The sequence below is a fragment of the Salvelinus namaycush genome, chromosome 3, assembly GCF_016432855.1.
Source record: "Salvelinus namaycush isolate Seneca chromosome 3, SaNama_1.0, whole genome shotgun sequence".
Lineage (NCBI taxonomy): Eukaryota > Metazoa > Chordata > Actinopteri > Salmoniformes > Salmonidae > Salvelinus > Salvelinus namaycush.
The window spans coordinates 21254830-21281038 of NC_052309.1; the positions used below are offsets into that span (position 1 = coordinate 21254830).

The following is a 26209-nucleotide window of genomic DNA, read 5'->3' on the forward strand; positions in this document are numbered from 1 at the left end:
AGGTCTAGGGCGCACTGGGTGTTTGGACACCAGAGTTTAGACACACTGTGTTTGGGAAAAAGTTTTTTTTCTTCTATATATTTCCCATTTGAGTCCATAAGGAGAACAATCTGTGTCTTGTGTTTGTTCTCAGTGGGTGTGGGGGGGTTGTCAGGAGGGCTATCAGGGTGGCTGACAGGGGGGGGGTGCTCAGGGGGGGTGAGAGCTGCTGGGCTTGGGGTTTTTCTTTTGTCTGTTCTGCTGTGATGTTGACTCTATGGTCAGGGTCTGGTGTGGACTGTTCTGCTGTGGTGTCGAGACTTTTGTCCGGTGCTGAGGTGGGCTGTTCTGCTGGCGTCTCTGTGGGGATGGCCACCTCCCTAGTGGGTTGTTCTCTGTCACATGCCATCCCCCTCAACCTCTCCTCCAGCAGTCTGATCCTCTCCTCCATCCCCCTCTCCCTCTCCTCCAGCAGTCTGATCCTCTCCTCTAGTGCTTTGTTCTGCTCCTGCTTCTGCTCTTTCTCCTGTTGAAGTTGTCTCACCACTGTCCAGAGTGCAGATATGTCTCTCTCCACCTCCAGCTCTCCTGGTCTGGTTAAGGGGTTGTTGTGCTGGACTGTTGTCTGGGTCTGTGCTGACTGGAGTGTAATCACCTGCTGTTCCAGCTCCACCTGCCTTACCTCCAGCTGGGTGAATTTATCCTTCATTTCAATGAGGGAGAAGTGCTCTGTACTGGGAGGTTGACTGTCTGCTGAGGGTTGCTCGTCTGTGGGGTTATATGATGAAGAGGTCTGGTCTGACCCGCTTCGGGTGGGGGTATCTTTATCAAGGGAGAGCTTCTCCTGCTGGGCTAATTCTTTGATTAGGTGAAAGTCCAGCTGAAACTGTTTGGGGTTGCCCTGTACCAATACTGTTCCAGACTTATATAGATTTATGTTAGCTGACTCAGAGTCCTCGTTGTCAAGTATCCTGAGTTTCCACCCCTCGTTAACCCCCCCTCTCTTAACAGAGGGGTAGTGTGCTAATATAGCACTGTGCCATGCCAGGGGATGGTTTGTGTGGAAGATAAGGTTGCTGATGTTCCCATTTTTGTAATAGTCAGCAAAAAGTGTCTCTTGATTTTCCATAAGGAGCTTCATTTTGTGCTCTTTTCTTGCCTTATCATTCTTTACACTCACAGGGTACTGTATTTTAATTACCTCTGAACAGCAGGAGGGAGCTTCTAAGGCCTCTCCATTTGGTTGGGGTAGACTATTCGACTCTCCTGCCATTGTTGGGCTAATGGTCTTTGACACCTCTCACTTGACACGTCAGTGCTAGTTGAAGCTGTATCAAGTCAGTTACAGTTGAATACAGTTGAAGCTGTATCTCTCTCAGTTCCACAAAAAGTCCAAGTTTAACTAACTCTAAATCTATCTTTTTTAAAGAAAATGCTGAAAAATGCAGGAGCTCATCTGATCATCTGATCATGACCTCTCTCTCTCTCTCTCTCTCCTTGTTAGCTAGCTAGCTAGCTTCTTTCAGGAGAGTCTCTCTCTCTCTCTCTCTCTCTCTCTCTCTCTCTCTCTCTCTCTCTCTCTCTCTCTCTCTCTCTCTCTCTCTCTCTCTCTCTCTCTCTCTCTCTCTCTCTCTCTCTCTCTCTCTCTCTCAGTTTCAACTGTTCTGCCTCCGGCTATGGAACCCTGACCTGTTCACCGGACGTGTTACCTGTCCCAGACCTGTTGTTTTCAACTCTCTAGAGACACCAGGAGTGGTAGAGATGCTCTGAATGATCGGCTATTAAAAGCCAACTGACATTTCTCCTGAGGTGCTGACCTGACCCTCTACAAACACTGTGATTATTATTATTTGACTCTGCTGGTCATCTATGAACATCTTGGCCATGTTATGTTATAATCTCCACCCGGCACAGCCAGCAGAGGACTGGCCACCCCTCATAGCCTGGTTCCTCTCTAGGTTTCTTCCTAGGTTCTGGCCTTTCCAGGGAGTTTTTCCTAGCCACCGTGCTTCTACACCTGCATTGCTTGCTGTTTGGGGTTTTAGGCTGGGTTTCTGTACAGCACTTTGTGACATCAGCTGATGTAAGAAGGGCTTTATAAATACATTTGATTAAACTAGTAATTGAATTACATTTTGCAGTAACTTGTTTAACTAAATTCAAATATTAGTAGTGATTTCAGTTGTTAATTACTTTTTTGCCATGTAATGGCATAGATAGCTACTGGAACTAAACACTACTACTTTTGCTAAAATAAAATAGGTGAAATAGGCAGGAATGTCCTTTCTTTTCAGCATCAGATCTCCCTAATTCTCACTTTGTGTTCAGTAGGCTAAATCACACATTCTGTTAACATCTGACTACAGCGATCTGTTCTTGCAATTTGTAGTCTACGACATTTCAGATGTATTTCCACAAAGCATTGAAAAAAAATTCTAAGAAACTTTAGTTAAGTAAACTATATATTTCTTAAGGGTAGCTTTAGTGTAGCTTAACTTCTTCCAGTGTGAAATAATTGGTAGCTTGGTAAACTATATATTTTCAGAGTAGCTTCCAACACTGCTTGTGTGGTAGGTAACATGCTGGAATTAGTCACTGTGTTATATCAGATAGAGCCCTATTCTATTTGAATTTACAGTGATGACAATAAGGTAACGCCAATCAATCACGTGTATCATTTTTATTATAATATGCCAAACCATTTCTACTAGAGCTACATACATTTTTACCTGTCCTAGGTACACTTACTCATCATCGTCAATACAAGACACGCCACAACCATCAATGGTTAGGTATGAGCAGTTTCTTCTTGTCACATTAATCACATTAATCAATTGAGTCATACAAGGTGCATTTTCCCCAAGATCTGTAAACCACCAACTATTGTTCATTTCTTTCTCAGCACTGACTGAACAATACCAAAAGCCTCAAATCGTAATTGTATGAAATGGCACCATAATACAACAGAATTTTAAAAAGGCAATACATTTTGGTTTAGTTTTATTATACGCAACTTAATGTTTTTCCTTTCCTTTTATAATGTGTCTGGGGGGACAAAAATAGGGAAAATTAACAATTCAATGTTATGTATTACATTTTCTGTGAAGGGCAAACTGCTAAAATTAATTGTCCATAAGTGAGTGGTTGAATCTTGTACCATTGTGTAAAAGTGTCTTCTTCACCTTAAAACAGGCCACTCAGCCACCTTAAAACAGGCCACTTTCATTAACTTCCCATAACTTCTTAGCGACAGCGTAGTTTTTGCCTTTGGCAACCACGTCCTGCGGCGCACAGCAGAAGAAGTAACGTCCGCTCAGGGGCTCGATGCCATCCTGGAGGGCACAGTGGAGTGTAGTCTGGGCACCGGATTCTGGATCCAGGAACAACAGTCTGGCTATTGGCTTGATGATGAATTTCTGCCCCAAGCTGCAGTTTCGGGGTAGCTCCATTTTCACTACTCCTACATGGGCCAAACATAATAGAGATATGAGTTAATTGAAAGAACACAGTTGAACTGATAACTATCCAACACAGGATAATGCACACCCTTAGCCTGTAACCCATGACTTGTAGAGTGTATTTATTAACTTTAATTTAACCAGGGGAACCTATTGAGACCAGGGTCTCATTTCCAAAGGTGCCCTGAGAACAACAGTTCAAACAATGTGAGCAACAATTCAAGCACGATCACTACAAAATTACAGTTACAACATTTCAAATAAATTATGTTACATTCAAAAGGGCAGTATAAACTAATATGTACTATCAATAAAAAACAAGTGCAGTTTCCATTGGTTACATTTTTGATTAAATTCACCTCTTGGGACCAAATAATTAAGTCTTAGAGTGACCTATAGGCCATTCCAGGACTGAGGGGCATAGTAACTGAAAGCAGTCTTCCCTAACTCAAAGGAGACCTGTGGAACCTCTAATGGAAGTGAGAGTGAGTTTTCTAGTTACTAGATTTCTAATTTAGAGGTGAGGCAAGGTAGTACGGGAAGGACTCGTTGTTGTTCATTGTGACAGACATACCATTTAATCATTTTGAAGGAAATGACCAACCTGGGTGAACACCGTAGCAAGTGACATTGGTCCCCTTCAGCCTCTTGGCCAGCTTGTGGTTGAAGAGAACATTGCACAGTTTGCTTTAGCAGTAAGAGTGGAAGAACTGCCAGCTGTACCTCCCGGTGCCCAGGTGTTTATTAGTGACAAGGGCATCAAAGTCAATGTTTCCCCAGCAATATGCCATGGAGCCCAGTGTGAATACATGGCCCTCAGTCCCCTCCTTCAGGTGGTCCAGCAAAAGACAGGTCAGCAGGAAGTGGCCGAGGTGGTTGACCCCAAACTCAATAGCAAAGCAATCAGCAGTGCGCCCATCCGCCACCAGACCTGGAGAGTAATCAGAGATGGTGCAATACAGTCCAATAGCCCTTTTCCACTCATGTCTTCTTTTTATTACAATATGACCACTGTTAATGAGCAGACCCCGTCTAGCCTCTGTCTTCAGGAAGGTCTCAGTGAAAGAATGCACTGCCTGGACGCTCCCCAGGTCTAACTGCATTATAGCAAGTTCAGCTTTCTTTTGGATGTGGCATGTCAGGATTACTCTTGCAACCCTCCAGGCAAGCTCCATAGCAGTGGCTTTTCCAATGCCAGTGTTCACACCTATAGAGTGAACAAGACATGGACAGTTCCATAAGTGCAAAGCAAACCTGATTGAAACTTGATTCAAGCCCTGAGGTACAGTAGCATCGCCTACTAAAGGCTGCATGAGACAGCAACAAAGATGACACCACATTTGTACATTTAGCAGACACTCTTATCCAGAGGGACTTACAGGAGCAATTAGGGTTAAGTGCCTTGCTCAAGGGCACAATGATTTTTTACTTATAGTCCTCTCAGGGATTTGATTCAGCTGCCTTTTGGTTACTGGCACACCGCTCTGAACCGCTAGGCTACCTGGCGCAATTTAAAACAGTTCAAGGGTTATTTGATTAAAGGGGCATTCAGCAGTTGCTACATTCATTTTTGGACTTATAATTAATGATACACTACATGGACAAAAGTAGGAGGACACCTGCTCATCTCATTCCAAAATCATGGGCATTAATATGGAGTTGGTCCCCACATTGCTCCAATAACAGCCTCCACTCTTCAGGGAAGGTTTTCCACTAGATGTTGGAAAATTTCTGTGGGGACTTGCTTCCATTCTGCTACAAGAGCATTAGTGAGGTCAGGGATTAGGCCTATCCCACCAGGATTTACATGCTAAAATCACCACTGATGATAAGATATTGAGCTCTCACAATGACAATGTCATGGCAAGACTGACATTCGGATCAGTCTCTGAGAATATTGGCCTTCAAAGCAGTCAAACATTTTTAAGGACAAAATATTTTCTAACTTACCTGTTATTATTACAGACTTCCCTGCCATCGCTGGATTTGCTTTACATTTTGAGCTTTTGAAAATAGTTTCAACAAAGAGAATGTACAATGCAACTACACCAGCTGCAACTAATAAAGGTAGCATGATGGTTTTGCACGGTCGTGTGACACATCTCTATCTAACCTTGTAGAAGTGAATATAACGTGGTTAGTTGTAATGCATGTTTTTTGTTACCTGTGAGACCTAGGCTACCTATCCCACTGGTTCCACGCAGGTACAATATTCTGAACAAACCTGTCCGGATTTACTATTCAATTGCTTCGTAGTGTGCTTGACTCAAAGGAGGCCGCATCTACATTTGTGTGACTTCTGCTCAGAATACCATGGTCGCATTAAAAAGACAGGTCTAGACCACTGACGCTGTGTCAACACTTGACACTTACATGTGACTTCTGCTATCAAAATATGAAGGTAATAATGCATTTAGATTATAGTTTATTTAAATGCATGAATACACTGCACCAAAAGCTTTATTTTATGGCTGTTTTAAAACTAACATCCTGCAACTCTACGTATTAATGATTCATGTTCACTACTTGGTCAATTGATTTATTGATTAAATCTATGCAAATAAATTATATGAATTGATAGTTCACCCCTCTGTTTTCTTTTATTCTGTAATAGGGTGTATTGTAACCATGTGTTCAAGCTGATCAAATCAAAGTTTATTTAGCGCTGTCCTTTCAGAACCATGAAGGGCACTCCAATCATTTACAATAACACTACTCATCCTTTATTAGTATTACAAATAGAAGATGATCACTTCTCACAATGGTGCTCGTTTAGTAAAGTAAGATCAAAGCTGAATCAATGTCTTGCAAGATCACATAACAATGAATTCGCATTTTACATAACAAAACCAAATTAGTATAGCATAGTATGCATATAGGCTAATGTTACTGTTTCACCAAAAACACCTCCTCATTTCTAATGAGATTTTATGATGGTTAGTTGAAGCTAAATAGTCAAAAATAAATCTTATGCATCAAAACTCAACAGAGCCAGCAGGCAGAATATATGCTTTGATTTAAACAAAATACAAGAAAGGCTACTACTTTGTTAACATCCTCTGCACTAATTCGCTCATGAAACAGTAGTTCAAGAAGATCAAAATGTATAGGCTATTCCTATGAAACTGATTGAGATCAATCAAATGATTGGCATGCAGATGCAGTTTCACTGGTAAAACGTGAATAATTATCATTCAGATTGACAGTGATGACGGCCTATTTTGAAATTAGGCATGCCTAACTTGGTGTTTGAGGGAATTAAAAATATACAATTTCCTTGACATAATATGTGTGGGCATAGGCAGACGTTGCAATTGGAGGTTGCATTTTATGCATATTTTATAACAGGGCTCTCCAACCCTGTTCCTGGAGATCTACCATCCTGTAGAGCCCTGTAATGATAGGCTATTCAATAGGCTACATCTGTCAGTACAAACTTTGATCGAGGAAATCATGACTAGTAAAGGCCCAGTTCACTACTTTTGTGAAAAAAAAGTTTTTCCCAACTACAGATGGCTATATTGGTCCTCTAATACAGGATGAGTAAAGGCCCAGTGCACTACTTTTGTTATTATTATTTTTTTAATGTTTTTTTATTCAGAATATTTTTTTATTACGATTCTTCAGGGGGTGCTGAAGGTGCTGCAGCACCCCCTGAAAAATCGTAATAAAAAAATATTCGGAATAAAAAAACACTACTTCCCGCGGCTATGGTCTAGATGCACAAAAGTAGCATTGTGATCAGATTGTATTCTGATCTGGCTGACCACTTCAGGAGGTGGTCAAGGACCCATTGTGTACGGATTTCTCCTCAGTCTGGATGCAATCAGGCAACCAAAAGTGCATACAGTGGGCGATGTCATCAGCACATCAGCACTGTCTCCAGAAAACGTGTTTCAGGAGCGAGAGGCATCTTTTTTCATTAAAGTGTTTTCTGGCTTCATAAATGCTAGCCAGCATTACTAGGAAAACAATTTATTGTTTGGCAAGAGTTATGCTATCCTGTTTGCAATCCCTTCAGCTTTGCTAGCTAGCTGGCTTGTCAGAGGTTAGTTGGCTAGTTAGCTACAGTAGTTGGCTACTGCCATCAAGTTGTTGTGTTATTATCAGATTTAGCCTGTTCCATCATTTGCAGAATGCATACAGACATTTCAATATAGCGCGGGAAAAGGGAATCTAGACACAACATGGACACGGTAGACACATTTCAATGTAGGTGTAGACGCATGACGTGTTCGAAATTCCGTGATCAGAACTCAATGATCAAAATACAAAGCTGCATAAACTGTCAAGCGTAGACATGGCCTCAGATCTGGATGCACATCTTGCACATTAATGTCAGCGTTTAGACAGGCAACACAATTCTGATATTATTTCCACTAATTGGCAGTGGTGTAAAGTACCCTTGTGTGGTGTTCATGTTTTTGTTATTCACCCAATGTTCACAGGTCTGATGGACCCACAAAATTATTGTTTTTTTAATTAAAATAATACAGATATAACAATTTATGTTAAAACACTTAATAGTTAGATGTTGATATATCAATTACAAGCAATATAGACAGCATACATGGTTGATATTTGCCATTAAAATTTTTTCAAATAAAATTATAATCAAGACATGGGTGGAATAAATCATGTTTATCTTGAGCAAATATAAATGAAACAAGGTTTTCTCTCCACTATTGATGTTTATTGCTTTGGACTGAACACATTGGAAGGATTAATTTTACATACAGTATTTTATGAAAATGATAAATGAGCCCCAATGAACACAAATTAAGGCCGGTCTACACACCACATGAGGGACAGAGTTTTACTCTGTATGTGTTGCAAATGTATTTATTGCACTTGATGCATGTGTACTGTGTATTTTTGTCCTTCTTGGGTCCACACACATCGCAGCGCTTCTTCTTGTTGCTACCGGCTGCAATCTAGAATGATGAAATAATTTAGTTCAGGAATTTTACTAACATCTCACTCACTCACATATATAGCTAAAGCAGGCCAAGGTAGGAGAATCAGACACACACACATGCAACAACATCACTCACACTAACTTCTTGTATTTGAGTTGTTGGTTCTGTGGGTCGGGTGGAATCCTTCCTTCTGTCATAACTCTCCTGTGACGATCTGAAGGATCAGGTAAGAGTGGATCCGCTCTACAGCGTGCTCTCTCTCATAGAGGAGGAGAGCGGGAAGTCGGCTGTTTTATGGTCGGTCATAAAATACACTGCCCCTATGCTCTGTAGTGTTCGAGATTGGAAAGTAAACTGTGGAACACAGAGAGACCCTTGGGCATCAAAAGTTTGAATAATTAAACAATATTTATATTTTTGAGAATGAGGGAGTGGTCCATGGACACTTAAGGTACAGTCATGTGTTTCATTTGGTGATCACATGAGGGACAGGAAACCCACATTACTGTATCTCTGTTTGTGTACACTTTTCAATTATCAGATTTACATCTAGATATTGGATAAAATGAATGAGTAAATATGAAACTATTTGTGAGAAGATGTAATGTGATGTTGGCTTTCTGAACAAGATCCTTGTTAAGATTTAAAGTTTTAACTAGTCAGTGGCCACGCCCCCGTGAGGCCAGACATTACATCAGGCATCATGGAATCGCCCCTTTTTCCACAGAGTATAAAACCACTTCCCCCAAAATGTACATTAAGTCAGAGAACGCCGGGACGGAGTCCCCACGTTGGAATGGATACAATTCTATAGATCATTAGACTAGAAAACATGCAGCTGACGCTACATGTTGAAATGGTTGGCACTACAACTCTATCAAAGGACAAGACCATACAGCGTGGAGCATTGGCTACACAGCTGGAAATGGTTCAACTCTGAGACTTTCGATTCACTACAGAAGTAAGAAATCCTAGGCCGTCGAACTACCAGTCTGCAGCCGGAAATGTACAAAGCCTAGGGCAAGAATACAGACAACCGCCGAAACATCTATTCTATGCGACAACCATGGGTACACCTGACGTATCCATTATGAACACAACCAGAGACTTTCTGTCGATTGACTCTCCAGCAGATGGACCAGCAACCACAGAGAGAGACAACAAGACATGCACTCGTAAATATGTAAATAGCAATTTATTTTCAAATGAGCGGTCGTTCTTGTAAGGTATTAGTAACTTCTATGAGTGTAGTTATCAGCTATAAGTTTCCCGCTCTTGAGCGGTCCACACCACCTTTCCTTTGTCTACCAAGCCGTCATATCAGTTTTATCCGCTAGGGACTTTTTCTTTGTATCATGTAATACATGAAACTAATTGTGTGTGTTTTCATGTATTTCTGTGATTTGATTAGTTAGTTAGTAAATAAATATTTAAGCTAATTTGTATATCACTGATTCATAATTTATGCTAGGGTTCGTGCAGATATCCAAGGGTTTGCGACATTCAGATATGAGACTGATGAGGTAATAATACATTGACTAATCGATAAGTTATGAAAATATCTGAAATAGACACTCTATAAACAATTTTTTTTCATTGTGCCCCGGCTTCCTAGTTAATTAAAGTCACATGATTAGTTTAATCAAGTAATAATTACACCGAGAATTGATTTGATAATACAACAGTCTTCACATTAATGAATAGTCGCAGACACAACATTCCTCGCGATGGCTGCAGAAGCTGGGGTCCTTGGGATATGTTGCCTCCTCTGGATTTGAGGTCTAACCAATGCCTTGCCCAGCTCCTTGAGAAAGAGCCATCTCCTCTGTAGCTTCCCCCTGTTCCAATCTGGGTTCCACGCCATACAGATAACAAACGCGTTGTACACCGAGATGTCCAAGATGTTGAAGAGTATCACAAGTGGCCAGGGTAGGGTTCTTCTTTTGCAGCTGTAGCCAGTCACCAGCTTGTCTAAATTGTTCACTCCTCCTTTTGTGGCATTGTACTCCATTATGATTTCTGGTTTTTGATATTCCTGGCCACAGATTCTCACATCCCTATGCAGTGTACTCATGAGTACCACATTTTTGCCTTTCTTTGGCACGTAGAACCCTAGGGACGTGTCGGCCATGAACACAAACTTAGAGGAACTAATAGGCTTGTTCCGTGTATTCAACAGCTGAGTTGGGAGCTCTGGCTTGTTTTTTTGTATTGTTCCTACCATCGTCAGCTTCCTCTTGAGGAGCTCCTGTCCCAGCTTGTGCAAAGTAAAAAAGTTATTGCATTTGATGTAGTGGCCACAGAGTCCCTGTGTCATGTCCAGGACAACCCGCATTCCTTGGTACTTCTCAGGGTCTCCTCCATCTGGTTTCCCCGTATACACTTGCAAGTTCCATGCATATGTTGAAGCAGCATCACAGGCAGCCCAGATCTCGATTCCATATTTTGCGGGTTTAGACAGTATGTACTGCCTGAAGGGGCAGCAGCCCCTAAATGGCATAAGCTGCTCATCAACAGTAAAGTTGGGCCCAGGGTTGTAAAACAGGGGAAGGCGGTCCACCCACTTGTCCCACACTGACCTGATTGCAGCTAGCTTGTCTCTATGCCGCTGAGCTGGTCTGGTGCCTCGGTTATCAAAGCGGATAATCCTGGAAATAATGTGGAAGTTTTCCAGAGACATTGTTGCACGGAAAAGTTCTCTGCCAGTTTCTGCATCCCACAGGGATTCTGTGGATTCCCCATTGGATCTGAAAACACCAGCAAGGTGTAACCCCAAAGTATGCATGTAAATGAGTTTGGTCCATCTCCTTCCATCTCTCTCCAAAAAACACTGTCCCTCCAAATTAGTGCAGTCCAGAATGATTTTCTGGATGGTGTCTGGGATGAACAGTTCAAATGAAGACTTGAGTAACTGCCATCCGCGTCGGCCCTGGTTGTATCCTTATCACATTGGCAGCCATGCGGGGTGGCTCATTCCTTGGGCAAGAAGACCATTCAATTTCACAATTTTTTGACATCCATATTTCTCCTCCTGCAAGCTGCTGATGAGCTGGTTGCTGATGGCCTGGTCCTGGGGCTGGCTGAGGGTCAATCTCATCCTCTTCTTCCAACTCACTGTCAGACTCCAACTTGATCCTAATACTTGGAAAATTCTTCATCTTCCAAAGTAGAAGACATTCCTTCCACACCAGCTTCTCTCTCTTCAAAAATGATTTCTAAGGCCCTCTGAGCAGAGATTATTTTTGCCATACTGATTGTGGTAAGGATCCACACATGCAAAGCTGTTTATTTGTTGTGTCCCTCCCCCAATTTGCAGCTGGCAAGGGTAGAGTGTGGGAATATACAGAATTCTTTACAATGTATCGAAATAATGTATTGTAATACCATTGTGCAGGTTCCCGCAAGACATTTTGTAGTTTCACACACAACAAAGGGTAAAGAGTGCGAGAAAAGTGGGAGACAGACAGACAGTCAGGGAGACAGACAGGTTATTGGTGCTATGTTAAAACAGCAGGCCCAGGGAGGAGGAAGACAGAGTGAAGGCACACAGCAAACCATTTTGTTTCATTTGCCAGTGACTGGAACGAATTGCAAAAATCGCTGAAGTTGGAGACTTTTATTTCCCTCACCAACTTTAAACATCAACTATCTGAGCAGCTAACCGATCGCTGCAGCTGTACATAGTCCATCTGTAAATAGCCCACCCAATCTACGTACCTCATCCCCATACTGTTTTAATTTTATTTACTTTTCTGCTCTTTTGCACACCAGTATCTCTACTTGCACATCATCATCTGCTCATTTATCACTCCAGTGTTATCTGCTAAATTGTAATTATTCGCTCCTATGGGCTATTTATTGCCTACCTCCTCGTGCCTTTTGCACACACTGTATATAGACTTTCTTTTTTCTACTGTGTCATTGACTTGTTTATTGTTTTATTGGCTTGTTTATTGTTTACTCCATGTGTAACTCTGTTGTTGTCTGTGTCACACTGCTTTGCTTTATCTTGGCCAGGTCGCAGTTGCAAATGAGAACTTGTTCTCAGCTAGCCTACCTGGTTAAATAAAGGTGAAATAAAAAATAAAAAAAATAATTTGTACTTGTTTTCACCTACACACACACTTCCCCACACTTTTATTACCCTCGGGTCCAGTGGACCCAACTGTAACCCCACATATGTAATATAAATGTGTAGGGGGGTGTGTACACAGTGTGTACTCAATGAAAATTGGTTATTTTACATGTTCTTCACAGAAAATGAGGCAAGGCAAATGAGTCTCAGGTTGAAAAAATAATTCATTGTATTATTTTTCTTTTAGTAAACATTGAAAATGGGTCCCACAGACCCGAACACCACACAAGGGTTAGGCAGAATAACTTTAAAGTACTACTTAAGTAGTTTTTTGAGGTATTTTTACTATTTACATTTTTGACAACTTTTACTTCACTACATTCCTAAAGAATGTACTTTTTACCCCACACATTTTCCTTAACACCCAAAAGTACTCGTTACATTATTAATGCTTAGCAGGACTATGAAATTCAGACACTTATCAAGAGAACATCTCAGGTCAACTCTACACCCTCTGATCTGGCAAACTCACTAAGCATCTGCTTCGTTTGTAAATTATGTCTGAGTGTTGGAGTGTGCCTCTGGCTACCCGTAAATGAAAAATAAAAAATAAAATGGTGCCGGCTGGTTTGCTTAATATAAGGATTTAAAAAATAATAATTATACTTTGACTCTTGATACTTAAGTATATTTAAAACCAAATACTTAAAGACTTTAACTAAAGTAGTATTTTACTGGTTGACTTTCACTTGAGTCATTTTTTATAAAGGTATCTTTACTTTTACTCAAGTATGACAAATGAGTACTTTTTCCACCACTAAAATTAGTCTTTTGACCAATCACATCAGATATTTTCACATCAGATCTTTTCAGAGCTGATGTGATTGATCAAAAGGCAAATTAGTGAAAAATAATAATAATAATTGGTCTCCCTGTGTAAACGTAGCAATTCTGACCCAGGAGGTGGTCAGAGACGCATTGTGTGGATTTCTCTGGAGTCTACATGCATTAGCAAAAAATGATAAATTAAGTTGTCCTTGGTTTTGTAATCTAATCGAACTCAGATAGGTATTATGTATCTCACCTAGTGTTTAGATAATTAATGGTCATCCTAGAGTGTGCTGTGTGAAATCTTGTATAGCTTTTTCATCATACTCAGGCCTACACTTTAGGCTACTAGTGTACCTGCCAAAGCATCTCTAAACTGCTAATCTTCCCAAGGTAACTTTATTACTTTATTTTAGTAACAGTTGGCCTATGTCTGATTGCATGAAACAGTGTATAGCCTATAAGAAATGTTGTGTAGACAATACAATAAGAGGCAAAGATGGTATGGTGTGTATTTTAATTCCCTTTATTACCAGTGGCTCTGCCTATTGAACTTGACTGTGGTGGGACAGAGACACTTCCCCAGAGACATATCACCTAGGCCTAGGGTTTTTCTGGAATAGTTAAGTAGCAGTCTTGACACAAGGGGAGAGGATATGCCAAGCTTTTTAAAAAATTCAATATTCAATCAATCGATTCAATCTTTTCAGTATAACTTTGACTTTCACCCACTGCCACACTTAAGAGTAACGGAATGGAACAGATTTCCAGCATTCAATTGGACTTGAATACATCTCTGTAAAAAATTATCAGGAAAAGCAACACGTTTTCAGGATTGTCCCACCAGGGTTTTGGCCCTGATTAATACAGTGAAAAGCAGGGTCTCTGTGTTTGCATTAAGACATGCCACAAAGTGTCTCACTGACTTCCCACAATTTTTTGGCCACAGCTTCATCTTTGGCGTTGGCATTCACCTTCTGTACTGCACGCACAGCAGGAGAAGTAGCATCCACTTAGAGGCTCTATACCCTCGTGGAGGGCACAGTAGAGTGTAGTCTGGGCCCCAGATTCTGCGTCCATATAGATGAGCGAAAGGATAGGTGCCGACATCATACACCACAAGAAGCTTGAATAGCAGCCTATTTCTGTCTTGACTGCTCCTGTGACAGAAAATAAACAGAACTAGTAAGCATACTGTATATTTCTGCACAGTTACAGTACATACCATCCGGCCTTGCTTACATGCTATAAAGTGTTGAAGCACTGACCTGGACACAAGCTGTAGCAGGTGACATTTGTTCCCTCCAGTCTTTTGGCAAGCTCGTGTGTGAAGAGCATATTACACAGCTTGCCATGACTATACTTCTTAAACAAAGTCCAGTCAGATTCTCCAACAGCCAGGTCTTTGTGGGTACTCAGGCAGTTAAAATCGATTTTGCCATACTCATGAGCTTTGGAGGCGACAGTCACCACTCGACTCGGACCGCATTCCTTCAGACGGTCCAGCAGCAGCACAGTTAACAGGAAGTGGCCGAGGTGATTAACGCCAAAGCTCATTCCCACGCCATCCTTTGTCTTGCCACCATTCATAAGCCCTGCATAAAGAGGACCAATGTTTTCAAAAGAAATACACTTTCACTGCTTTGTTAATGCAGGTTTGCTGTATATTCTTTTATGTCCTACACCTGCATTACTTGCTGTTTGGGGTTTTAGGCTGGGTTTCTGTACAGCACTTTGATATATCAACTGATGTAAGAAGGGCTATATAAATAAATTTGATATTAAGAAACAGACTTCAGGAATGTCTCACACAAAAGATCGCACAGACTGTAGGCTTCCAAGGTCCAGCTCCATGAACACAACCTCATTGTTCCCAGTCTCCTGAGAAAGTAAGAATGACCAGTCAGATGCTCTGTGTCCCTCACTTTATAGAGACTAATAAACCAACCCGTCAACAAATTAATCAGCTAAAGTGACCAGAGCACAACTACCTGTAAAATGTGAATGAGGGACAGTGTGTGAGGAGGAGTAAACCTGACTGAGGGGAACTACAGTAATATCGTCCATGTATGATCCACTGGCACCCCCTCAGTCAAAGACATGTAACTACAGCAAGGTTCGACTGTTTACCAGACATCTGGAGTGAGACATGGATTCTGATACCTCTCTTACCTTCTTGATGTCACTGATGGCAGCTTCTGCCCTTTGCTTATCTCGGCAGGCCATTATAACCCTGGCACCTCTTCTGGACAGATCTATTGCTGTTGTTTTCCCAATGCCCGTGTTAGATCCTGGAGACACCATTGGGACACACCCACATAGACGTCTAGTTTATGTCCAACGCCAAATGTTTTAAATACAATTCTACAATTGAGCAAAGAAATGCGGAATCAGTCCCATATGAGCACCAATAATAACGGTACATAACATTAGATAACGGTCACTTACTGACTGTACAAGACGATGAATAATTGCCCACCATTAGTGTCACATTGTTTTACAATGCACGAACTCACCAGTGACGATTAGTTTCCCCATGCAACTTGGCATTGCTTTTGCATCTTGGTCGTTTGAGATACCAATTACGAAGTACATAAAGTGCGATGAGTCCAGCGCTAACAAGAAGCAGTGTGAACATCTTCGTACAGTACTTTTTCTCTGACTGGACATAAGTATGAACTACAGCGGCATGGGAATTGATGTAGCTGTTGCGCTAGGCAATGAACGCGCCCTTTGTCCTGGCACTCACTCTTTATACAAGTTATGCAACAAGTAGATTATGGTTCAAGAATTTGGCAAAAGGTCATTTTCGTGCCACCTAGTGGTTATAAACACTGTCTTCCTCGTACAATAACAAACATCCTAGTTGACCTCAAACCTACACTACATAGTTCAAAGCTACACCGGAACAAACATAGCTAAGCGCAACGTTAATACACTGTAACAAACATTGAGTTACAAGCTACTCACAGACCATGGTAAAACGTTAAACAATGCGGCCAAAAATGAGTGTATTTACTGGGGCATGTTTACTGCATGTATTGTAGCAAACAGAGACAGTGCAAAACGCCTTTCGGTTCTTGAACCCGTCTTGGCAAACGAGTTTACCTAAACAAAGGTCGCTACATTATCTCCTCAGTTTGGGAGTGTCCCCCCACTCTTAATTTTATGAAGTCCCTCACATGTACACAACTCTCCAATGGCCTAACAGGCGTCATCCCACTCCTGACACCATTGTAGCAAACGATGACATGGAATGTCCCTTTGTGGGTCTCCCAGGCAAGCTTGCTAACCACTGCTCCAATAAGGTTAACCCATTTAGGGGAGATTGGCACTAGCTTACCTAGGAAAGGATCGCTACAGTATGTACTATGTAGCCTACATCTACAATTGGTTGTTAGCAACAAATGAAATGACAGAAGCCAAAGTGCTCACGGATGCTTGTTCTTAAAAACCTTTAGGTATTTACATTATGACAGACAAGAAACAAAGTCAAAGTTGATTTGTATTTACAGAGTACATAAACATTTGATGAGTTATTTCTAAAAACAGACCATTTACTATGTTGACATAGTATTGAAAAAAACTGGACTAACACATTTGAAAACTACTGCACAAAATTCACATGAAGCACTGTACAGATTTAAGCCAAAATGGCCATAATTTGAGTTTGCATACAGAATCCTATGCTTCCCTTGTTCTGTTGAAAAAGAATTCTTGATCATGTACATTTGTGTGTGGATATTTAAACACACACACCCATGTATGTATAAGCATGGATGTGTACACATACGTTTGAATATATAGCTGCTACATGTAGTGCAATAGTAGCAAAACAAACATCTGAACTACATTTTCAAATACAGTACACAAACTAAAATGATAAAGAGCAAATAAAAGTAGCATTTGCAGAGAAAGAAGTATCATTACTGGCACAAAATACAACTAGTTGGGTACTTTACAAGTGACGTTGCTTGTTTTTTTGCATGTCTACGATAAACCATCCCTTTTTTCAATGCCAAAGTTCTCCATTTACAAAAAATATAAATTCTATGTGCAACTTGCCCACAAAATATGAGCCTTAAAAATACTTAATTTCATGCAAATGTATGAACATAAAATAAGAAAGCTTTCCCTTTTTTATACAGTATACAAGTACAGCTGCTGAGCCTGGTTCTGTTGACGTGGGAACATAGAGCTAGGGGACAGGGTTAGGTTGTGTCACTGGCACTTGGTGGAGCTGGGAGGTGTGCTTGTCAGAGGGTTCTGTTTCTTCCTGGCTCTGGGAGGTGGCAGTGGAGGTGGTGTTTGGGGAAGTCAGAGTTTCCTCTTTAGGCTGCTTGCAGGCAAACTCTGTAATACTGAAGACAAACTGCATGCAGCCCAGCTTGACGAAGCTGCCGTGGTGGAGCAGGGCAGTGCCCTCCCAGCCTGCCCCACTGCCCCCAATCAGACTGGAGCTGCTGGCCTTGCAGTCACAGCAGGATCTGGAAGAAGTCCCTTGACACTGGCTCATCACACCCTCCTCTAGCACCATGGGCTCCCCCGCACCTTCCACTTCCTGTTTCCTCCTCTTGCAGCGCTCTGTGGGTAAAAGACATTACAAACAATCAGACCGTGTTAAAGCAAGGTCCGTCTCTGTTAAAGCAGATCCGTCTCTGTTTTAACAACATTAGGAAACATGCCATCATGGTCATTACTAAAAGGTGAACTAATTCCTTCCTGTTTCTATAGGAAGCGATGACAGAGGAGCTCCACTCACTGATAATGTTCTGCACTTTGGAGACCAGGCTGCTGGAGGGGCTGGGGCCAGTCTTCTCAGAGAAGTCACAGGAGTACAGCACATTGTCCACCATGGTCCCGTGTTCACTGTAGTTGAGAAGCTCATACTGCTTGGTGTTCTGATCGAGGCAATAGAAATTACAAAATAAAATATTCAATTTACAGAGCAGCTAATAAAATAATCCCTCAAGCAAGAAAATAAAAATCTGAAACATATTTATACTTTATTTCTGTACAAGTCACAACTTATTGTAAAATTGTTTCCAATAGCAAGAACATGTTTGAATGTGAAATAAATGAGCCACCCACCTCATCATAGAAGATGCATGCATGTTTGCCTGACACATAATTACAATGACCATAGTTTGTAAGGCACACGTCCATGTCAGCACCTGCAAACAACAAGACACAGCCTCAAGTCAGCTAAATCTGCCAGGGATGGAAGACACCATTACATGAAAAGGAGTTCCTGCTATTGGGTCATGTTGGGTTATCTGGGACTGAGAGTGAATCTTACCAGTTCCTATGTACAGGCTTCTGTAGCACATACTACAAGCTCCTCCTTTCCCAGTCAAAGGATAAAACACAGCCCTGGCCTGGATATCCTTGTTTTGTGCTGAGAAAATAAATAACACATTAACTTCCTCAAAATTATGCTTTATACAGAACAATCAAAGTTAACAATATAGGACAAACTAATTCAAATGAGGGATGAAATTACAAACATGACGATGAAAGGGGGATAGAAGCAACGGACGTCAATAGAAATGGAAAGAATGATTGGCGTGAAGACGGCGAGGTAGGGTTAGTGAGGGAATGGCCAGTGAGTCAGAGTGAGGTAGCGATATAGGGAACACTGGGTGGTGGTGGTCTTGATAATGAACAAGGGTTTCTTACCTTCCGTAGGCTGGGGTTGTGGCACAGGAGGTAGGCTGATACAGCTGCTCTGTGGAGGGGAAGGAGCTTTAGGGCCAAACAACTGCTGGATCCTCTGCCAGGCCAGGAGTTCAATAAACTTCTCATCTAGACTACTCATCTGAATCTCTGGAAAATAATCAAAGTTAGAGATATAGTGAATTAAGTTAGTGTGGATCTAACTTTTCCTCACCAATTATTCACATGTGAAACCAATCAAAATGTCAATCTTATTACGTCAGGTGAGACTTACCACCGTGGCAGTCTGCCACAGCCTTCAGACAGCTGGACAGGTCTCCCATAGAGAAAGAGCTGGGGAGCAGAGAACCACTCCTGGGGGTCACAGCATCAAGACTGACTTTTCCACCTGCTGGTGGGGCAGTGGAGCCCAGCTTGGTCGTGCCCTTGATCTGGTATGGTGTTCCAGGTAGGGTGAGGGCACGGGTCGCTGCGGTGCTGCTGCTAGTGGTCCGAGCAGGGCCCTCAGTGCCTTGGGAGGGTCTGTGAGGTGGAGAGGGACCTCTGGGTTCTGGTTTGAAGGGACTGGTGCATGGGGATGCTGTCACTGCACAGGGTCTTAACAGGGTTTTCTCAGTCTTGACCACAGCTCTTCCAGTGTGGTTGGGTAACTCCGGGCCAGGGGCTGCTGGTGTCTGAGGAACAGGCCTATCAGGACCCGAGGGCTCTCTCAGTTTGTGGAGGTCGTCCTGTCTGCAGGCCTCTGAACTCCCATTGGTCCGAGCCAGCTGCTCCAGAGGACTGTTAACATTACTGGGCCCACAGTAATGACAAGGCTTCTCTGTACACATGCTACACTTGCCTTCTTTGAGTGCAGGCGCCCCCTGGGGGCAAAATGCTGCACTGTCAGCCTTAGGCTTGGAGGCTGGCGACTCTGTCCTGTTAGAAGTGCACACTGCACCGTCCTCCTCTGCTGTTCCACAAGGTTTGATGTCGGCCTTGTTCATTTGCTCAGAGTCCCACTCAGATGATGGCTTCTCCTTCTGCTTGGCCGATAGATGTCTCACTATGCTGCACTGGAGTGTGATGACGTCGCGTAGCCACTGGGAGACAATACAGGAAAACAAAACACATTAAATCAGTATTAAAGACATTGGATTTGTTTATTATCATGAGACATTGTATATCACTGCTGCGTAACACTCCAGTGTGTCCTACCTCCTGTTGCTCGTCCTCGCTCGTTAAGTGCTGAGAAGGTGTAAGATGCTGGTGGGAGGATTCTGGACAGCCGTTACAGATCAGCTCCCCGTTGCGGATCCCAGCAGGGGCCATCATGGCCGGGGGACACTTGTATTGGGACTTTATAGCATCAGGGACCTGTCAAGACACACACGATAGATTGAGTTACAGGATGTGACAATGGTGAACACAGAGGTGGTGTGTTATATTTCACAGTGACTAATAGGCTGACCTTGAGGGTTTTCTTCAGGTGTGTGTGGGCTCCTCGGCGAACGGGGGGGTTGAGACGATGCACCCGCTGCAGGAAATCCACCTTGATGGCGTGTTGGGACATCCTGTCTTGAAACTGGTCAAACAGCTGGCAGCGGCCGCTCAACGTCAGGCTCCTCTGCTTCAGCTGGGAGAGAGGGGCACAAAAACCAGGTCAATACCATTAAAACTTCATGTTTCAACACGTGGATGTGTGTGACTATGAGCTTACTTGCACAACCGCACTTAATAAAGGTGAAATAAAATACAAAAATGACTTACCACCATGTGCTCTATGTGATTGGGGCACATCCACTTTCCCACGGGCATGGCAGTAAGAGGGGGGTCCAGACAGTCCATGTGGAACAAAAGGGGGCAATAGTCACACTGGATTAATGGTGCCAACCTGCAGCTCCTACAACAGAAACAGAGGAGATTGACAAAAACATGATGTGTTAGATATACGACTGATGTCAAACAAGTAGACTGCAAAATATCCTCAAAATAGAGCTAGGGTTAGTTTGTCCTAATAGTTTAGTGAAAGAAGGGATCACTTGAGGACAAGAGATGAATGATTTTGAACACTGTCTGGAATCCTGGCAGTGTATCTGTGGTAGAGACCCCAAGCCAAGCCCCAAGGCTCATCATTCCAGAATATATAAAATGCTCAGTGAGATAGTTTGAATTCCCCCTTCTCTCTGGCCAGTCATGTGGTTCTGAATTCTGTGGTATTCCTGACATAGCCATGGCTCTGATGCCAGCCCATAGAGGCGCTCTAGAGGGTCAGAAATAACACATAGCAACATTGTGGTGCCTCCGAAAACATGTCAAGACAAACTCTACAACTCTTCTAACTTTTTTTTATTTTTTTATATAAATAAAAAAAATGGGGTAGCCGGTCAGTCAGGCAACTGTTGAAAACATCTCCCCCGGCCACCATGATCAAATAACTAACTAGCTTTAAGATTCTCAGCCGCACAACCCAATACAAGGAAAATATTAGAAAAGAGAAAAAAGAAACTAGGCAAATATTACTTTTTATCATGATTCTAGTAGACTGCTGTAAAAACAAAACAAACAAAACAAATAAGACAAAACACAAACTCTGTTTGGCATTCAGGAATGCCTTCAAACAAAAACGTCTGCTGAACAGATGTGTACTGCTATTGAATCCAAAACCCTGTTCCAATGGGGTGCCTGCCTCTCATTTAAGACCAAGCCATGCGTTCGGAACGATGATAGTCTGCATACTGTTATGTCTCCTTCTGTCGTTTCCTTTCCCTCTCCACTGTGAGACTGTACCATTTTCCTAGTAATTACAGCTCCTCTTTCCACAGGCAGTTGAGAGTCCTATAATGGTGCACTGTTTGCTCTTTTGAATGCTTTACTTAGCCCAGACAGAGAAGATGGCGCTGCATTCAATATAATCAATGGCATATTGTATATTTTCATAGTAAACAGCTGAAATCGTGTGTGATCTGCATATAATTGGACAAGATATCTTTCCAGATTCGTTCTCCAAGCTTAGTAAGAATGCAACATCTGGTGCCCAAAAAATCCCAGTTAGCCTACACAAAAATTAAGTTCAATAGAAGGCACTGATATTTTGTCATTAAAACACTGGCCTTGCTGTTGTCCATACCTTCCACAGAGATAGCAGACCTTCACTGGCAGTGGGACCAGCCCATTGTGGTCCAGCTCGTGCTGCGGTCGCTTCACATTCTTTCCTGTCATCTCATCTCTCCTCCTCTTTTTACTGGTTCCTGGAAGTGCAGTTGTGCAGGTGAGCTCATTGGGGAGCTGGAACTGTGTGGGGTTCCTCTCCATGGCAGCAGCTATCAGAAGGTCAAAGGGCCTCTTGAGGTGTGGGGTGGAGCTCTCGGGCTCCGAGCCCTGGGCGTCGTCCTCCACGTCTAGCATGTCGTCATCCATGTAATTCTGCTCCGATGGCGTGGGGGTGTCTGTGGAGGCAGTGGAGGTGGGGGTGTTGGGTCTGCTGCTGGGCCTCCTCTCCAGGAGACGGACCTGGGCAACTGCTGTAGCCCTCAGCCCTGTGGTGCCTCCTACTGCTGCCGTGGGGTCCAGCCTCAGGGTGCCTGAGGCAAGCTCTAACTCTGCTGCAGGGGAGGAAGACTGCTTAGACAGCTGGCGCTCCAGCAGACCATTAATCTGCTCCTTCTTCAGCTCCCGCTTCTATGACACAAGAAAAACATGTAAACAGTCTGAAAAGCACTGGTTATACTAGCCTCACCAACCTATCCAGATGAATGAAGCACTCAAGATAACACTTAACAAACAAAAAGGTTATTTCTCCCCATGTTTCATCCGAGACTTAACTCACCTTCCTGCGCACCATGCAGCGATGACACATCCAGTCTCCAGGGGGCAGCATCTCCTTACTCAGGGGTGGGTTGCTGCAGGTTCAACACAAGTTAAGCATTAGCAAAACAGCTGGCAAGGAAGTTCAATGCAAATCAGCAATTCATAACATCCAATGCCCTCACAATGTAGCCTAGTTTACAATTTCCAGAGGTATGGCATTTTCCAAGGCCATTTTTCTCAATTGAAATGACTGAAAATGCTAGAGACCTGTAGCCGATGAAAGCCAGGTGAGAGGGAATGAATTCAATAGGCTCTTTTTAGGCAGAGTTCCAAGGCCCCTGGGGACACAGTCTCGTGATTCAGTGGCAAAAGTATGTGCTGAATCTATTGAAAAGGCTGCTGGTCCAAAACTAACATGGATTCATTCAAGCTTTCCAAGAAAGACAAAGACTGCAGTGATGAGCACCACAAGAAAAAGGAGGACCACAAGATTAAATAAACAATCCACTTTCCTCAGCAAAAACCTTTCATGATCGATGAAACCGTTGTGGCAACAGCTGAACGGCACTGATAACACTTTCCTAGAAGAAGTCTTAACAATGAGCAAAAAAATACATAAAAATAACCCTGCAGAACTCATAGGCAAAAATTATATACTGTAGTGCAGGCTATGAGGATAAAGGCCTCTGCTCTGGTAGGTGCCTCATGCCACCAGCTCTGGTCTGCTTAGCTCCCAGCAGCACATGCCATGGTTAATGATTATTCATATCGTCAGTGAGGCTGCACTGCCAGGTTCCCAGAGCTCCTCACTGCTTCAGCAGAAATACTTGACTAAACCTCACCAACATCCGCAAGCTCATTACATACTGGAAATGGCTGTTAGGAGACGAGTAAGTGGCGTAGACAATGCATGCAAAAAAGATGTCATCCTTGACTGAAGAGAAGCAAGGCTAAATAACTAAGTGCAGAATTGAGTGCAGACATGTCTACAGAAAAATGGCCAACAACACAAGTCATAGTAGTTATGTACAAAAGCTAAAGAGTTTTAACATGTACAAAGCTACAGAGTTTTAACATGTACAAAGCTACGGAGTGTTAACATGTACAAAGCTACGGAGTGTTAACATGTACAAAGCTACGGAGTTTTAACATGTAGGTCTAAATAATAAGGTGGCAGAATATTTTTGAAAAACAGTCTACAGCGCCACAATTTGGCAAAGAATGTGCATTAGATTAGCCAACAAGAGCTACTAGGAGCTTGTCTGTCAGTAGTCAGCTACCCACAGAGTTGTTAGACAACCACACATGTAGCCAAGCTCCTCAACTACTTCAAGGATATGAGTGCAGACTAGTTTTTAATTTTTTATTTAACTGACTCATTACTTCAAAAAGTGTAAATTCTTGTACCTGTTGGTCCTCTGTTGTTGCATGCTTTTTTGTTTGCTGAAATCCATACTTCGTATTTGATTAACGTTTTATTCAAAACTATGGATTTCAACAAAGTTTCGCAAAAGAGGACGAACATAGGTACATGGTAAGGGTTTAAGAATGTAAATTTTTTAAGTATTGAAGGCTCATTTAAAAACACGATTGTCTGTGCTCAACTCCATGGAGTCGTTTGGGTACTTGGCAACCACAAAAAGTACCCAAACAACCACCTTCCTTGCAAGTTGGTAGCAACACCGGGAAGTCATTACTGTAAATTGAAAGATATAAGCATACCAGCACTGTAAATGAAAGGCGGCGGGACAATGATCACAACAGAGGAGGTCGCCTCCCTCTCTGCAACTGTCACAAGTGTCGTGATTCGTGGCTCTCCCTGCTCTCCGGGCATTTTTATCTGGTTTCCGACTTCTTTTTTCTCCATCTTCAGACTTGGGAGGCGCAAGCAATGCTTGTATTTGCTAAAATATCAGGGAAATAGTGCAGTGATAGATCTGGTTAGCTACCTACATTGTTGCACCGTATTTACTGTAGTGGCAAGTCTGCCATACAACAACAAACCACATTTAAATGAGCTACAATGTACCAATTTCAGTCAATGGTTTGAATTGATACGGTTTGGTAACATGACTTCTGGCAGAGGTTAGCTAGAAAGAGCAATGGCGTCCAGCAGTTAGCTAACGACGTTAGAGAGCTTAGCTAGCTAGTAGTAACGTTAGTTAGCTACAAACATTGCACTGCCACTTCGTCCTATATACCAGCTAGTGAGTTAGCTAAATACTACTAGATAAACAACAAACATGTTATAACCATTTGTCATCGTGATAGTAACAGTAAAGGCTTTACCTGCATAAGACCACCAGAGGTGTCAAGATCATAGACAATCGCTGGGGTCTCCATTTTATCCCACATTCAAACAGCCGAAGTGAGCAAACAATCAGAGCTCCGTTTATAACGAATCCTTCAAGCAGATTATTTCCTAAAACGACAACAGTCTTGGGGAAATAAACAATTTCCTATTAGTTAACTAGTTAATGGTTTTTGGAAAACATTATTTGTTGTTTCCGAGGTAGATTCAATACAATGCCTCCCTTTACAGTTCAAAGACGAAGAGTCGTTTCTTCATGAAATCCTTAGCTTGGTCAGCCTTGAATTGTTGATCTTCCACGTTGTCCCAACCGTGTAATGCAAAAAGACAAAGTACTCCTCTTGTTTCCAAATTGGATAAAAGATATTCGGCGTTTGGCCTTAGTCCTTACTGAGGCCTAGCTTTGTACTGTACATGGTGGTTGTGCTTGTCCCTACGCCTGTGGTTGAAGCTAACGTTAGCTATAATGCTGTTTACAGAGGCATATTTGATCCCTTCCATAATAAAATAATATAATCTTACACCTATAGCTCACATACCTGACATATAATTGCAAATAGATGAAGTATTATCCTTGTATATCGGGGGAAACAGCGCAGAAACTGTAGCTGGTATTGTTGTTATGAATAAATGCTAGCAAAGCATCAGCCCTGACAGTGCTAGCTTCATCCTCACCATGGAGTTGGCGCAAATTTGCGTAGAACGACGCTTTGAGCATGCGCTCTACCAATGCTTCCTCTCATCTTAGTAGAGGCAAAAATGGGCGTTTCGAATAAAGCTTGAGCTTTGGATACGATAGAAAATAACATTGTAATCCGTGGAAAATAGTTGTCATACATCGTATCAGGAATGTGGTTGTTCTGCTAGGGTGATCACCGATTGCAAGTTTGTTTATTGCTTTTACTAAACTGACAAGAAAACAAACTTCTCCTCGCTGCCTCGTTCCCTACATTTTCAATAGTACATCCTCCTACTTGTCCTCGACCACGAGTAGCCTAGGCCTAGTAGAAATTCCAGTCAATCGTCCTGACTATTCATAGGAATTATCAAGGAAAAGGAAAATCATAATTTAAAATGTGTAAATTGACCAATTACATTCATGGAAATGTATTTTAAATTTGTTAAAAATATATATAATTTCCAAAAATGCCCGAGGCCTCATTTATCAATCATG

The 26209-nt window shown here is 42.3% G+C and overlaps 1 protein-coding gene and 2 pseudogenes across 2 annotated transcripts; all 3 read right to left on the reverse strand.

Moving 5' to 3' along the window:
• Positions 1–2782: 2782 nt before the first annotated feature.
• On the reverse strand, positions 2783–5511 carry LOC120044264 (annotated as a pseudogene).
• An 8251-nt stretch (positions 5512–13762) lies between these two features.
• Positions 13763–15906, reverse strand: LOC120044265 (annotated as a pseudogene).
• A 781-nt stretch (positions 15907–16687) lies between these two features.
• On the reverse strand, positions 16688–25722 carry LOC120045068 (PHD finger protein 12-like). 2 transcript variants are annotated; one of them, XM_038989915.1, is made up of 14 exons: positions 25575–25722; positions 25014–25162; positions 24447–24628; positions 22744–22816; positions 22045–22595; positions 20685–20817; positions 20386–20550; positions 20133–20291; positions 19210–20017; positions 18939–19085; positions 18559–18657; positions 18351–18433; positions 18022–18160; positions 16688–17843 (listed from the first exon to the last, which is right to left on the reverse strand). In XM_038989915.1, exons 2-14 carry the CDS (start codon positions 25077–25079, stop codon positions 17458–17460), a joined length of 2991 nt encoding a protein of 996 aa, XP_038845843.1. In that variant the 5' UTR covers positions 25080–25162; positions 25575–25722; the 3' UTR covers positions 16688–17457. The 2 variants fall into 2 exon arrangements, with proteins under 2 accessions (XP_038845843.1, XP_038845844.1); XM_038989916.1 differs by lacking the exon at positions 24447–24628 and having other exon boundaries at positions 25014–25722.
• Between the last annotated feature and the right edge of the window lie 487 nt (positions 25723–26209).